A 14,721-nucleotide genomic window follows, 5' to 3' on the forward strand; every position below is an offset into this window, starting at 1 on the left:
GCCAGAGGAAGGCAGGACTGCTCAAATCCCACTGCAGAAATCACATGGCTGGAGGACACTGCTGAGAGCCTGAAGAATGTCTCTGCAAAACCAGGTAAGCAAAACCCCAATACCAAACTAATCTTTCCCAAGGGGCCATCAGTGCTTCTCAACATCCCCTAAAGGACTGAAGCCCTCACTCCCCACCAATCATCAGCTGTAGAGAGGTGCCCCAGTGCCCTCTGCCTAAAGAAAAGTCACCTCCAAATGCTTATAGCAGAGCAGGAAAGCAGGAAGCAGAAAGAAAACTGGACAACATGTGCTCTGTGGGCATGGCCCACTCTTCCCAAGAACTCTTGTCATCTGCTTTCTCATGGACTTCACAGATTGGCCAAGAGAGCTGGAGGCTGCCCAAAGGAGGGAGGAAAGGCCTTGCACCAGCACAGCTGTGCAGACACTGCTCTGCAGGTCTGGCCCTGGCAGGAGCACATGAAACCCAACCTTTACACACCATGAGCACCCAGCCAAGGGGCATTGCTCCCTGCAGAGGCTGAAAGCAGAACTCCATTGTGGAGTCAGGGAAAGCTGCCCTGGAAAAAACCCCTCGCTTTAGAATAACATTTATCTCCCAAACAGCTGGAAAAGCAGCAAGAGGAAAAGTCACACCCCTCCTCCTTGGCCCAGGAGGCTGTGGCTGGACTCTCCCACATGGCCTGATGCTTTATCCACAGACACAGCCAAGTCCATGGTATCAGGTTTTAACCAGCTCCACAAGTTCAACACAGCCAGCGTGAAGTAGAAGAAACCTCAAGCCCCTCACAGATCTCCCCCTCCAGCAGACATCCCAGCCAGCCCCAGGCCCAGCCTACAAGCCCTTCCTGGCTGCACCAGCCCTGCTCCCCCTGCCAGGGGAGCAGCCCCAGCTCCTTCTGCCCTATGCAGCCCCCACATATTAAACAGCCTTTCTCTGCAGCTGCTCCCCAAAGATGCTCTTCAATAGCACAGAGATCACAGGCTGGGGGGTGCACAACCCCCACCCTTGTCTTTGTGTGCACTGCCCAGCTGGCTTGACCCCCAGGAGGTGTGAAAATTGCCTCCCCACCAGCAGTCTGAGGACACACCTCATACCCTGCTCTCTACTATTAACAGCAGTTTGGCACAAAGCAAATGTAGATGGGACAGGGAAACCACAGTGAAATCCATGCTCTGGGGAGCAAAGGACCACAGGTTTCTCTTGATCTCGGAGCTCCAAAATGGGACACACACAGCTAAAGACAAAAGATAAAATTAAGGGAGAACTTGTCAACGCAACCCAGATTAATTGCTGCTCCAACATCTCTGCACCTGACCTCACTGAGGGGTGCCCCAGCTAAAACCACTCCAGAGCCAGGTTCCTCTTGCCTCGCTCAGAGGGAATACTGGAGTATCTTGCCTCCTCTCACACAGGGCAATATGGAAATCTTGCTTTTAAAAGCCAAGTCATGGCTGCTACTGACCAGTCCATTTCCCTGGAAAACAGCCCCACAGATACTTACCATTTCCATGCTGAAGTCTACAGGGACAAGACCTTTGTTGAAGAGGGTAAAGCTTTGTGAAGCAGGCTGTAGAGCTGGGATGCTGCCAAACTCTAACACACTTGGACTTGGGTAGATTGCTGCCAGCCGTCCAGAGCTCCGTAATTCTACTCCCTGTTCCAGGAAGCAGGCAGGAAAGATTAAAAACCACTCAAAACAAACCACAACAGGGAAACCTAAAAAAGCTTCAACAGCTCAACCCTGCTCAAGTTATTGCTTTAGGGACAGCTACCACACTCCAGCTGAAATGCTGGGCTTTTGGGAAAAAAGGAAAAGAAAATTACATGTTCACCTCCAAATTTAAAAGGATTAAGGTAAGAGAACCTTTCCAACTACAAATTATTGGCCCAAAGGTAAAAGCTTTGCAAGAAATCTCTAGTTAAGACCAGGCTGACAGTTAAACAACTGGTTATTCTGGCAGGGAGAAACCCTCCTTTTTAAGGGAAGCAGCCTGATAGTTGAAAGCAACTGTTTGGTCAAACTTCAAGCTCCCTGGCACAGCCTGCATTGCCTGTCCTTGCTGTTCACTGATTTACATGCAGTGCCACAATGGCCCAGGTTCAGATGTTTGATGCCATCCAGGGAATTTGGCATCATCATTTCATTATGTTTTAATCTAAGTTTAAATCCTTGCAACCAGTCTTCAAATGCCAGCTTTCCTTTCTTTTACACAAAGCTCAAGGTTCCCAGAAGTCTTCTGACATCTTCTTTTGTGCTCAGAGGGATGACATTTGAAACCAGATGTTTCCAAAGTTAACAGCATTTTAAAGCTTAATTAACTAAAACTACCCTCAATTCCAGCTTAGATGAACTCCCTTCTGCGTCAGACACTGAGATCACCACCTATGAGGCATGGGCTGCTTGTGCCACCCATCCCTGCTGTCCTTCTCCCCAGCAGCCTGGGCCTGTTTTCCCTGGAAGAATCCCTGTCCCTGTGCACCCTGCCAGGAGCAGTTGCACACAGGCTCACATCTCCCCTTGCACTCACCCGTGGGTTTCTCTCATCCCCGAACACGCCGACGAGAGCCTTGGTGCGATGCTCGCCCAGCGTCTGCACTTCGATGATAACTGGGATCTCTGCAGTGCCGTAAGGCTGCACAATCCCACAGGGCTTGGGGCTGGAGTAGAGCACGGGAGAGTCGTCCTTGCGTTGCTGGAAGGGACAGAATGAAATGCAACTTCAGAGGGACCTCTGGAGAAACTTTAGACTCCTTAACATCCACCGCAACAGCAACTTACACACACGTTTAAAACTCCCCAGGACAAAGGTAAAGGCACAAACAAGCTGCAAGAATTGTAGGCTTAGCACTCCCAGGGGATCCTGCAAGGAGGCTGCCAGCACAGGCACTGGTGTCTGTGGATGCAGCAGCTTTTCACAACCCTCTAAGACCTCCCACAAGAAAACACCCTGAAGACTAGACTAGAACATAAACTGTTTCCTCAGGAGGTTAAACTGCATCCTAAGGTTTACATTCAGGTAGGATCCTTTTCTCAGCAGATCTTTAAGACTGAATAGAAACCAGCAAGGTCTTATCCAAACCCTTTTTTCCACTAATAGTCTCCCCAATAATATTGGACAGGAGGAGGTGGACGTGATGCCAAACCTGGGGAATAAGCCCATAGCAGCCAGGAAGGTTGCTGAGGTTCCTGATGACGAGCTTCCTCTCGTACGGCACTTTCAGGTGGCACTCGTGGTACAGAAGGATTTGGGGGTACACATGCAGCTTTGGAACAAGACATCTGGGCAAAGAGATGACCCCAAGGGAATCAGAGATACTGAGAGAATGGAGAACATTTACCCCCAAAGATTGTGAAATGGAGCAGAACACGTTGGTCACTGTCAAATGGGCATTGAACAGCCCTAACCAATGCAGGGTGGTCACAACCAGCACAACTCCATCTCTTGCAGGAAGAAGGAGAGGAGGCCCTTGGGAAATTTGTTCCACCTCAAGCACCAAAACCCAGGCCAATCAATGATACCATTCCTGGTCCCTTTAGAAAAGGGCCAGGACTGTGCTGGGCTGTGAGCAGGGGTGCTTTTCACCACAGGCTGCTGTCCAAGCACTGCTGTTCTCATGTCCAGCTGGCACAACATGAGGCCATTAAGCAGCTCTTCTCCTTGGCAGCTGCAGGCAGCAAAGCCTGTGCAAGGCAGTGCCTGGGGGAGGCCAGGAAGGGCTGGTACCTGGCTGTGATGACCACTGATGCCACTCCCTCACCAAAACCCTCCAGGTCCACCAGCAATCTCCTGTAGAATTCCATCACGGTGTTGGAACACAGGGTCACCTGGTAGAAAAAAGAACAGTAAATTCTTCCTTACAAAAGCTCATTACCCACATGTGACATCCTCCAGTTCTTGAGGAAGGATTTGGCTTTAATTCTTCTGCTGGTCCATGTGTAGAGCACAGTCTCAGAGTAACAAAAGCCTTCTGGCAATAGCAGATTTGTTAAACACACCTTGCTATCACAGCATCGGTCAGCTTCATTAAAACATTAGACTAAAGCTCTACACACCACTGTATTCAAATTAAGGGGCCAATTTCTCATCTGACTACAATGACATAAATGCAGTGGAAATCTGACTTGAACACAATGAGTTCAGCTTTACAGCAGAAGGCTGAGGGCAAAGTGTGGCCCAGCAGGTGCTGGGCAGTTCATGGCTGCCATGGTACCCAGAGCCCAGGCTGGCTCTTAGAACTCCAGCACCACGCCAGGAGTGGGGAGCTGCCCCAGGGTGGGCATTTACCAGAGGCAGAGCCCTCAGAGCCACTTGCTGTACAGCGCAAGAGACAAGCCACCACAGGGACCAGGCAGAGGAGAAAGGAGGAGGCTCTCTGTCTTGAAGTTCCACAAGGAAGGGTTTATTCCAAATAAAGGAATCAGAGGCACAAGAGCCCTGGACACTCCTGTGCAAGGGCTTTTGTAAAAATACAAATCAGAGGGTGGATACAAACAGCAAATCAATAGGGAATCCTCAGGGGAGGAGTGAGGGGATTACATCAAGTGTCTGGGACCACTGGGGGTAGGAGGGTAAAGAGGATGGGTCACATGGCCAATGGGGTCTCCAAGAATAGGGGAATTCCAAAGGGGTATTGCAATCAGGGATTGGCCCGAGGTTCAAGTGGCAAAGAAGGTTTGGGAACAAAAGGGGCTGGGTTGCCTAGACAGGCAGGGAAAAGAGCTGGAACAAGGGGCAGGGAACGGCATGAGGGACAGCATTGAGGGAGGGTAAAACACAGGCGTGAGCCAACTCAGGGAGAACATGGGTGTACAACAGAACAAGGAATCGATAAAATCAATTTGAACCGCAACACATGGCTGCAGAGGTTTTTGTCTCCACTGGAGATCCCTGCAGTGAACACAAATTTTTCTGCTCCTCAGGAGAGGGAAAATGAGACCAAGAAGAAAAGCTAACTGCTTTATACAATGACATCTCTCTAACAACCACCTTCTGCCTCATCCTTGCTCTGCCCACTTGCAATCAAAGAAATCGCTCTCAAAAGCAAAAGAATGGCTTCAGGACTTGACCATATGGTATTGATCTCAGTGTAGGATTTTGGAAACAAACCAGTGCTCCTTGAGGAACATCCCGGGTAAGCCAGCTAGCAGAGGCCTCCCAGCAGTGCAGATCTCTCACTCCCACGATGCTCAAAGCTGGCACCAGAGCTAAAGCCCTCCCACACTCCAGTGAAGCTTCAGCCCTGGTGCTGAAGCATCTACGGCTGGATTCTTCCCATACCTCAATGTCCTGGTGTCCCTGGGGGAGGATGGTTCCTTGGCTGGGATTCATTGTGAACTCCCTTGGCTCCACATAGAAATGAATTCCCTTCCTCCAGGATGGGTCACCTTCTTTGCGGATTTGATCAAGGCTGTCAACAGCCGGCTGCGTGCCATCGTCCGACATGCGGAGCTTGAATGTCACGGGCACCATGGAGCAGTTGGTGAGGCGACATCTCTGGGTATAGGGAAAGCCTAGGAAAGGACACAAATATCCATTCAGGCACCCATTATGGCATGATCCTGGTGGGAATATCCTGCCAGGATAAAAGTGAGATTGGAGTTTAGCTCTTTATTTTCTGAACTACAGCTCACCGAGAAGCTGCATGAGGAATTAATCATCACTGAGTTCCCTTTGACACTGATTCCAGACTGCAGCCTTGAAAATGCCCACTCCTAGCCCTGCTGAACACTGCAAGCTGCTCTCTTTGGGAGGGGAAGGAGCTCCCTCCCCTGCCCCAAACCAGCACCAGTTATCTCGCAGTGATGAGTGTGCACCCAGACCCAGCATTTACTCTGAGAATTCAAGCTGTCAAATTCCCTGGTAAGTCTGCCAACATTCCCACTGTTTTCACGATACATAAACAGTGAGTTGTCATTGAGAAGAAGCTACAGCAAAAGGAAATGAGGATGGAATCAGGAACTAGAATGTGATGCACCTTAATGCAGTTTCTCTCTGCAGGACCCTTAAAGCATCTCTTGGTTTGGGCCAAACAGACTGAGCACATGACAGCTCAGAGTCCACTCAACTGGGGGCAAACCCCAGCCTTGGTTTGAGATTAGCAATTAGGAACCATGTCCCACCTCACCCAACAAACAGGGACACCACAGCCATGCTGCTCACTGTGATTGTGCCTGCAAGGGGATCCCCACTTTGGCTCTGAGATTTGCTTTCCATCCTGCAAAGCCAGAGATACCGCCACACATGGTGGGGATCTGTCTTTTAAAGCAGGACAGAGACACTAGAAAATACTGCCTTTCTATTCCTTGGTTCTATTTGATCTCACAATGGCAAAATGCCCCCTGAGGCAGCAGCAGTTCAGAGCCTGAAGAGGCTGCTGGGGCAGACCAGGAGTGAGGGATGCTTTTCTGTTGGAAGGCACAGATCCCTGACGCTGTGTCCCAGCCCAGGCAACACTCACCAAAGGAGATGTCCCCGAAGTCGAGCTCAGGGAGGTCGAAGTGTAAATTCGGTGCAGTGACGCTGCCCCTGGAGGCCGAGGACAGAGCAGGAAAGGGCTCGGTTAAAGGCATTGCAAAGGTCCGGCTGTCGTGGCTCGGGGCACAAAACCTGGGCTCAGGGCACCCTGGGTTTCCAACCAACACAGCACCGTGTGCTCAGCACAGGGCCCTGTGCACAGGAGGCAGCTCAAGCCAAGTGGCCAGCAGCCAACAGCCACTGATGGGCAGGCAGGAGAAGCCCCTGGGATGCTGGGGGTCCCATGAAGGACCCTGAACACACACCCAGACAGGGCTCCGTGCCTCAGTTTCCCCAGCTGCAATGGGATGGACATCAAGGTGTCCCCACAAACTTCTGTAACCAGCCTTTCCAGCCACAGGTGCCCTGCTTTGCTCCTTCTTAGCTGGAACTGCTGTTCCCGTGGAGGAGCTTTCTCAGGAGAGTTTGACCCACACAATCATTACAGACACAGTTCTGAGACATGAATCCAGGGGAGCCCCAAACATCCTCTGAAAAGAGCAGCAACAGTTCTACCCAGGGGACAGGTGAATCCTAGAGGAAAGGACTGGTGAAATGTTCCCTCTTGATTTCCAAACTAAAAAAGCAGCACTTTTCCTCCAAAAACAAAGCCAGCATAATTGTTTCTCCACTATGGGCAGACCTACTCACCACTTTTCTCTTGCCAAATAATAACTTCCTTGTTCCTTTTTATCCATCTCCCTTATCTTATTGGTACAATCAAGTGCAGATTGCTTTCATTTCTTTACTGCCTTGAGCCAGTGCCCCCCAACAGCAGGAGCCCAGCTCCAAAGCTGCAGAGCAGCCAGCATCAGCTCTCCTGCTCACACTGCATTATCCCAGCAGCACATAGCTCAGGCTGGCAGGGACAAGGCCTCACACTGCTGTGGTGCTGAGGACTGAGCTCTGCCTCCCCTGTGATCAGCCCTTCTCCCTTTGGCTGGGCCAGGATTGTCTCCTGCCATGGCACCAGCCCATGGGATGGTACCCCAGTCCTTGGCACAGTTCCTGCTGCACAGTTCCTGACTCCCACATCAGCCCTTTGCTGGCTGTGCAAAGGAGGCACCAGAGCACTCTGTGCACAGGAGCTGGGAGCACAGCTTGTCCCCCACAGCATGGCCATGAGAGGGGAGCTGAGGCTGCTGCTGCCCATTTGGGATGGATTATTAATGGAAGTTTTTAAAAACACTGCTGCTGGGGCAGAATCCCCCAGGCTGGCCCATCTGCAAAGCCCTGGGGGCCTTGCTGGGTGTTCAGGTGGGACATCCCAGAGCAGCTGCTGCCCAGAGCTGCTCCATCCCACTGCCTGCCATGGCCCAAGGCAGAGGGAGATCCCTGCAGGGAGGAGTCATTGCAGCTCCTGGGTACCACACAGGGCAGGAGGCATCCTGACACTAAGGCAATGCCAGGATCACAGCAGAGATTAAGACCTCAGGCATCACCTTTTTTCTCTGCTCAACCCCAAAATGAGGTAGGTGGGGGATGTCCCAGAGACAGCTACAGATGTGCCCACCAAGCTCCCAGAGTCCTTACCTGATGGTCAGGATCACAGGTGTAGGAGATCCAGCCACACTGAACTGGAATTTTTCCTCAAAGCTCCCCAGCACGGTGGTATGGAAGGAGATCTGAACAGTCTGGGTCCCACCTGGTGCAATCATGCCCCGCTCGGGCTCAACCGTGAAGCAGAAGTCCACATTTGTGGTTGAAGGGATATAGGTGAAGGGAGCATCAAGAGCTCCTTGGTTAATCAGTTCCACCTGCAGAAGCAAGAAAGCAAAATGGAAATACAGGTGGAACCTTCCCTTCTTGTGAGTTATTGTCTAATGATGCAATGAACACCCAGCAAAGGCAGAAGATGCTTTGTGCTGCTGAATGGCAGAAGTCAAAAGATACAACAGGACAAGTTCTGCCTTTGGGTTTTCATGCAGAGCAGTGGCAACTCCACAGACCTGCAGTCACCCTGGGCTTATCCCATGGACACAGAGCAGTGCACCTCTGCTCAGCATCACCAAGCTCATGGGGAGCTGGCCCTGAGAGCCCTGAGTGGGGTGATTGCAGCTGCGGAGTGAATCACCCCAGAGCTGCTGCTGCCCCAGTGAGCACAGCTCCAACAGCACCATCTACTCATTCACCTTTTCCCATACCATGGAAACAATTCATTGAGAATGAGGCATCAGCATCAAAATGTACAGACAGCACCATCCTTTGGTAAGAAAACTCAGCGTGTCTTTCCCTTCCCCAGCTGCGCTTTTGAAAGTGTCTGGCATGATGTAGTGCCTCATTTTCTACCTCTTTCAGTTGCTCTCTCATGAATTTTTTGCAAACTTGACACTATTGGGGGGGAGGCAAATAGGTAGAAAAATCCTTTGCTTTATTCCCAGGAACACTTTTCTCCTTCCAGAGCCAGAGATGCACCAAGGCTGAAGTGTGGTGAGGGACTGGTCAGCAAGGGAGAGAACTCCCAAGCCCTTTGCAATGGCCAGCACTGAGCCAGGAGGCTGGATGGATTTCCTGTGACTTCAGCAATAAGCAGGGACACTTGACTGGAAGCTGTTTGCAGTGGGCTGAAGCTCAAAGGCAGCCAGTTTGTTGCAGCTGCTTCTGCAGAGCCCAGTCCAAAGGTGCCTTGTGTCTGGCACTGCCACAAAAGCCTCTGAACATGCAGCTTTTTGACCCAGTGTTGGTTTCATGTGGCAAGGGGTTGTTTTGCAGGAAGCCTCCCAGCTGATCCCTAAGGAAGGCTGCCCAAAAGCAGGGACTGGGGCTTCAGGAACAACAGACACACGTTTCTGACCCCCCAGGTTTGAGCAGTACATCAAATATTCCCTGCTCACAGCTGCCCAGGTTGGCAGCAATTCCACAGCTCCACCAGGCTTGCTGCTGCCTCAGGAGCCATCAGGATCCATCCCAAGCCCTGCTGCTCACCTCATAGACATAGGGGGTGTAGACAAAAACCTTCCCAAGGTTCAGCGTAGGAGAGCTGAGTTCAACCAGGGGTCCTTGGCCTTCCCCTCTGAGGCACAGGGGCAGCCTGATCTCACGGCCTGGGGAGAGATGTCCATTGCAGTACAATCATTCCCTCTGTCACACTGGATTTTCCAGGCTGCCTCAGTGCTAGTCCCTGACTCTGAGCTGGATGTACTCATGCTTGGAGCTACCTGGTCTAGGGGGAGGTGTCCCTGCCCATGGCCTTGGCACTAGATGATCTTTAAGGTCCACCCCACCCTCATCATACTGTGATTCTGTGGTTTCCTTCCCGTGCACCTAGAGGAGCTTTGAAATCCATTCAGTGCAGGCACAAAAGCTCATGATGAGTTTGGCAATTACCAAACTACCCGGGCCAGGAGCACAGGCCTTTGTTGCCCAAGTGCTCCCCTTCTGACACTCAGCACTGTGTTCTGTTTCCACAGAGTGAGAGCTGCAAGGGGACAACTCCCACACAGGCAGAGAAGCAGCTGCTGGCCAAGGGTGCTCCTTCTACAAACACCCTGTGCTCAGTGGGGCTCAGCCACCTCTGCTCTGCTGCTGTCTGGGCACTGGGAGGTGATCCAGGGCCAGGGAGCACATTTCTAACTCAGCTCCTTCCACCTGATGATGGATCCATGGCAAATGGACCCATCCTGGAGGCCAGGGGCCTGCAGGGGCTTAGTGCTTGTTCACTAAAGCTGTTCTGCTCTGGAGCTCTCTGGCCTTTGAGGAAATGCTGGCAAAGCCGTGGCATGAAAACCTCTCCCTGCACTGCCTGGGCTGTTCTGGGATCAGTAAGGCAGAGCCAGCATTCTGAGCCCTGGCCTTGCACAGGAGACTCCCTGGAGGCTGCAGGGCCAGGGGGGATGTGCCAGCACTGCCCTGCTGACCAGGGACTCTTCCCAGCACTTCCATGGGAGCCCAGTGGGCTCAGGCTTGCACCATGGCTTCACTGAGGGGGACAGGAGCAGGGCAAAGGAGCTGCACCTGAGACATGGCAGTAAGCCACACTTTGATACTCCAGTGCTTCCAGGGCTTTGAAGGTCACCGTGATTTCAGCCGAACAATTCGGCCCAATTTCTCCCTCCTACAACAGAAAGAGACAGCAAAGCATTGCTCTTCAAACTCCACATTTCTTGTTTCCAACCACAGGCCTGTAAGCCTTGATTGAGCATCAATGATGAGTGAACAACACAAGCAGCCAAGAAAAGCCTCCAAACCCAGCTCAACACAGCGCTGGAAGCTCTCAATGCTCAGCTGATCAGCTGCCACTCTCCACAATATTCCTGCTGCTCTGACACAAGCTCTTGGTCCCATCATGCTGCTGTCAGCTCCATGGGATGTAAGTGCCACTGTGCACTGGTGGCTCTTGGCCTTAGATGGGCCATAGGAGTAACCAAGAAGAGGCAACTACAGATATTAGTTAAGCTATTTTGAAAGAAAGCAGAGGTTGGGATTATTCTGGGCTTTACTGCAAGATGAGAAGGGATTTTGCTCCGTGCAGACACCAGGCATTCATCATCTCTCCCAATGCCAGTACTCAGAATCAGGGCTCTGGCTGATGGGAGCACGTGGCAGTTTGCTTGCATCACCAGAAAAGGAAAAGGTTTTGTGTCCCTGTGTGCAGGAGAACTCCAAAGGCCCATTTCAGCCTTGCACCCTTGTGTCCAGGCTCACACAAGGATGACACTGGAAGGGACACTCAGCAATAGTGCAAGGCCTGGTTACAGGAGGGGATTGGCATTTCTGTCATTAACCTTGGGCTGAATTTGGCCTCCTTTTGCCAGGGAACCATTGCAAGCTTCAGGTCAGTGTGTGAGCTGGCAGTGCTCCAACAGCCTCTGCTGAGCCCCACGTGTGGGGGGAGCCCCTGCCTACAGGAACTGCTCCCTGTGACACTGCAAGGACACGCACACAGGGCCTTGAGCTCCAGCCTGGCAGCAGAGCTGGGCTGTGTCAGGCTCCCAGCCCTGCCTTGAGCCTGCAGGGCACAAATGCTTTGAGCAGGGAGCTCTGCAGCCGCTCCAGAAACTCCACGTCCTCCCTGCCAGCACATGGGGCCAGCTGAGGATCTGCCCAGTGACTGCAGCCAGGGGAAGGGTGCTTGGGAGGAGGAAGAGGAAGAGGAAGAAAATGAGGTTCTCGGGTGTCACTTACCAATGGCTCAATGAAAAAATTGTCACTGGCGAACAGCAGGGGGTCATCTTGCACCTTTGCCTTCTTCTCCTGGACCCTGCTTCTCAGGAGGGCAGTGTGATCTTCAGAAAAGCCCTGCACCTTCTCTACTTCTTTCTCCTCCGTGAAGTTTTCCAGCCACTCCTCACCCGATGGGTGCAGCAAACGACACTGCCTGCAGCCCCAGGGAGAGACAAGGCCAGCTGATCATTTAATAAGCCACAGATTTGCAGAGAGAAGTGGGAGTGCAGGAGAGCAAAGCACTTGGGGAGGAGCAGCAGCAGCTCCCCAGCAAAGGCTGAGCCAAGCCACGAGGGTCCCACAAGGATCAGAGGATAACTTGTTGTTCACTGGCACAGCAGGGAGTTTCACCCCACACTTGCAAGCTCAGGAGAGGTTTCCAAAGCCAACATCCCTCCTGAGAAACCTCCTGGCTCAAAGCCTCTGCCAAAACTGAGGGAGAATCCACCGACCACCTCAGCTGGCTTTTCCTCCCACTGAGCTGCTTGGGGGATGCACATAAAGGTCACAGAGCATCCCACCTTCCCTGGGAAGGGGAGATGTTGCCAGGTCATGTAGGAAGAAGATTAGAGAGACAGGAGCCCAATTAGAACCTGAGGAAATCAGTCATTGCAACCAACCTTTCCTTCCCAAAATGCCATTCCTGGTTGGAGTAGAAATGGAACTGGAATGCTGAGTGCTGAGCTCCTGAAGCCCAGGGACACACACCCCAGTGCCAGGCATGGTTTACTTGGCCTAAACCATTCAAAAGCACCAACACCCCCCTGAGGCCATAGGTTAGTTTCAGTCTTGGGCCATATATCTCACTGAAATGCATCTTCCAAACCAACCTCCTCTTCTCTTCATAGTCATCTTCCTCAGAAGGCAAAGCCTTCCACTGGAAGTGGGCTGTGATGTTACTCCTGTTTTCCAGGAACACGGTTGTCTGGTATGCCATGGTGATGAAGGTCTTGCCAGCCTCGACAGAATTTGTGCTCAACACAACATCAACATCTACAGCATCTCCATGGAGCTTTGTGTGGATACTTTGCTCATCTGGAACAAAGCAAAGGGGAGTCTTTGCTCAGCTCACTGGCTGATGGAAGCACAAGGAACAGAACAAATCCCAGGGCACAAAAGAAGGTGTCACAGTTCTTATCTGAATGAGCAGTTCTGTGGATCAGTCCATTTGTCACATCCTGACAGCTCTGTGTGTAGAGTGGTGAGGATGTCCTGGGCAGCTCCTTAAACCCCTTGTTTCTGAGTGTGTTTGTAGAGCTTTGGCCCCAAGGTGACAGGATGGACAGTGGGATTGGTCAGTGTGCTCTGGTGACCCACTCAGATCACTGGGATTTCTGCATCCAAGTCCTTCAGGTGACAGGGTGAGGAGCCCTGTTCAGCCCTGCCTGGCCCAGGGTCTCCCTGGGCATCCCACGAGACTCCCATCTCTCCTGATCCCTTGGATCCCTTGTTGCTGACCAGCAAATATGCCTGGGGGCAGGTGGGCAGCAAAAGGAGGCCCAGAGGAACAAGTGAAGTGACAGCGCACAGCAGGAGGGGACACAGGTGAGGAAACACAACCAGCCTGGCTCTGCAATATGACAAACCACTCTCAAATGAACACCATGAAAATCATCATCATCATCTCCCTGTCCAAACCCACAGCCACATCAGTCTTGAAATATTTTCTATTGTTCTGATCTCAAAAACCAAGCTGGCGCATTGCACATTAAATAAAAAAGGGACAATAGAAAGATTAAGAAGTACAGAGCAGCTTCTACATTAAGACTGAATGGGATTCCTCAGTCTAGAAATCAAATGGGAGATAGATGTGAGAGGTTTGTACCAACATGAACAGCCTGGGAAATGGGCACAGGGAAAAATTGGTCTTGATTTGTCACCAAACAGGAACTTGAGGGCCTGAAAATGTTATTAGACAGAAACTATATATATGTGTAAGGGCCACATAGAAAAAGGATGTGTGACAAGCCAGTGGAGAAGCAGCATATGGGACAGAGGTGTGCAAGAAATCCATTGCATTGGAGAGAGTCTGATGGAGACCTCACATCCAGCACGGCCCAGGAATCAAATAAAACTTCACCCAGGCATAGCCACATGGTAGTGGAGAATCAGGGATCCTCCTTCCTCCACTCAGCAACTCCCAGCAAAACAGGAATCAAAAATCTTCACCCTTTAGACGGGATCCACTTTCTCAAGCCCCTGAACACCAAGGAGTTTTCAGTTTTCTTTGGGCTAAAGCTGAACAGGGAGGTACCTCTGGAGGGAATGCAGGGGGAGGGACAACAGGGAGCCATGTGGAGAACTGTCCTGTGCCCTGCAAGGGCCAGCACTCACCTGTGTTGCAGCACAGGGACCCAAAATGTTCCCCGTTGGTCAGCGCATGAAATGTCACTGTCACCTGCATGGTGTCCCCAGCACCCAGAGTTCCTGCGGTCGGCACCACGGAGAAAGGACTGCAACACAAAGAGAGGGATCAGGGCTGGGGGGACACCTGGCCAGGAGATTCCTGCTGCACTGCAGCTCCCTTGGGCAAGCAGGGAGCAAACCAAGCACAGGCAGCAGAGGACAGAACAGACAGGCTCAGAAACAGCCACTGAGCCACTGCTGAGGAGATCCAGCCCTCACAAGATCCTGGGGGTAAAATGACCTCAGCTCCCCCATACTCTGCATCCAGCTCTCTGCAATGAGGCTCAAGGGTCCCACTGCCAGCAATCCCATCAGAGAATGGTTTGTGAAGAGCACAGAGAGGCTTCAGAGCTATCTGCATGCAGAACTTGACACTGACTGCCTCAGGAATTTCTCTTTTCCTGCTGCCTATAAACCTCATCTCAGGAGATGCAGATGTTAGGGCACTACCTGTCCTGGGATATTACAGCCTAGGAATCAGACAGGGAGAAGGAACTTTTCCTTGAAGACCAAGGAATAGTTACAGTTGAATTTGCAGTGTGATTCTTTGGTTTATTTTGCCTTGAAAATATCCTGATTTAGCCTAAAAAGGGCACATTTAATCAACATTTCAATGAAAGCTGC

At 51.6% G+C, this 14,721-nt stretch overlaps 1 protein-coding gene across 1 annotated transcript in view; it reads right to left on the reverse strand.

The window, feature by feature from the left end:
* LOC139604485 (hydrocephalus-inducing protein-like) overlaps positions 1-14,721 on the reverse strand; it is a 41,583-nt gene that overhangs the window by 11,418 nt on the left and 15,444 nt on the right. Inside the window, exons 5-13 of the mRNA XM_071455638.1 lie at positions 14,026-14,144; positions 9,454-9,572; positions 8,062-8,285; positions 6,473-6,540; positions 5,293-5,525; positions 3,739-3,839; positions 3,158-3,293; positions 2,542-2,706; positions 1,515-1,667 (exon numbers count right to left, since the gene is read on the reverse strand). Of these exons, the coding sequence (XP_071311739.1) occupies positions 1,515-1,667; positions 2,542-2,706; positions 3,158-3,293; positions 3,739-3,839; positions 5,293-5,525; positions 6,473-6,540; positions 8,062-8,285; positions 9,454-9,572; positions 14,026-14,144 (1,318 nt within the window). The remainder of the gene's footprint in view (positions 1-1,514; positions 1,668-2,541; positions 2,707-3,157; positions 3,294-3,738; positions 3,840-5,292; positions 5,526-6,472; positions 6,541-8,061; positions 8,286-9,453; positions 9,573-14,025; positions 14,145-14,721) is intronic.

The sequence above is a fragment of the Agelaius tricolor genome, unplaced genomic scaffold (genome assembly GCF_023055355.1).
Source record: "Agelaius tricolor isolate 1412-34295 unplaced genomic scaffold, bAgeTri1.0.p SCAF_51, whole genome shotgun sequence".
NCBI classification, from domain to species: domain Eukaryota; kingdom Metazoa; phylum Chordata; class Aves; order Passeriformes; family Icteridae; genus Agelaius; species Agelaius tricolor.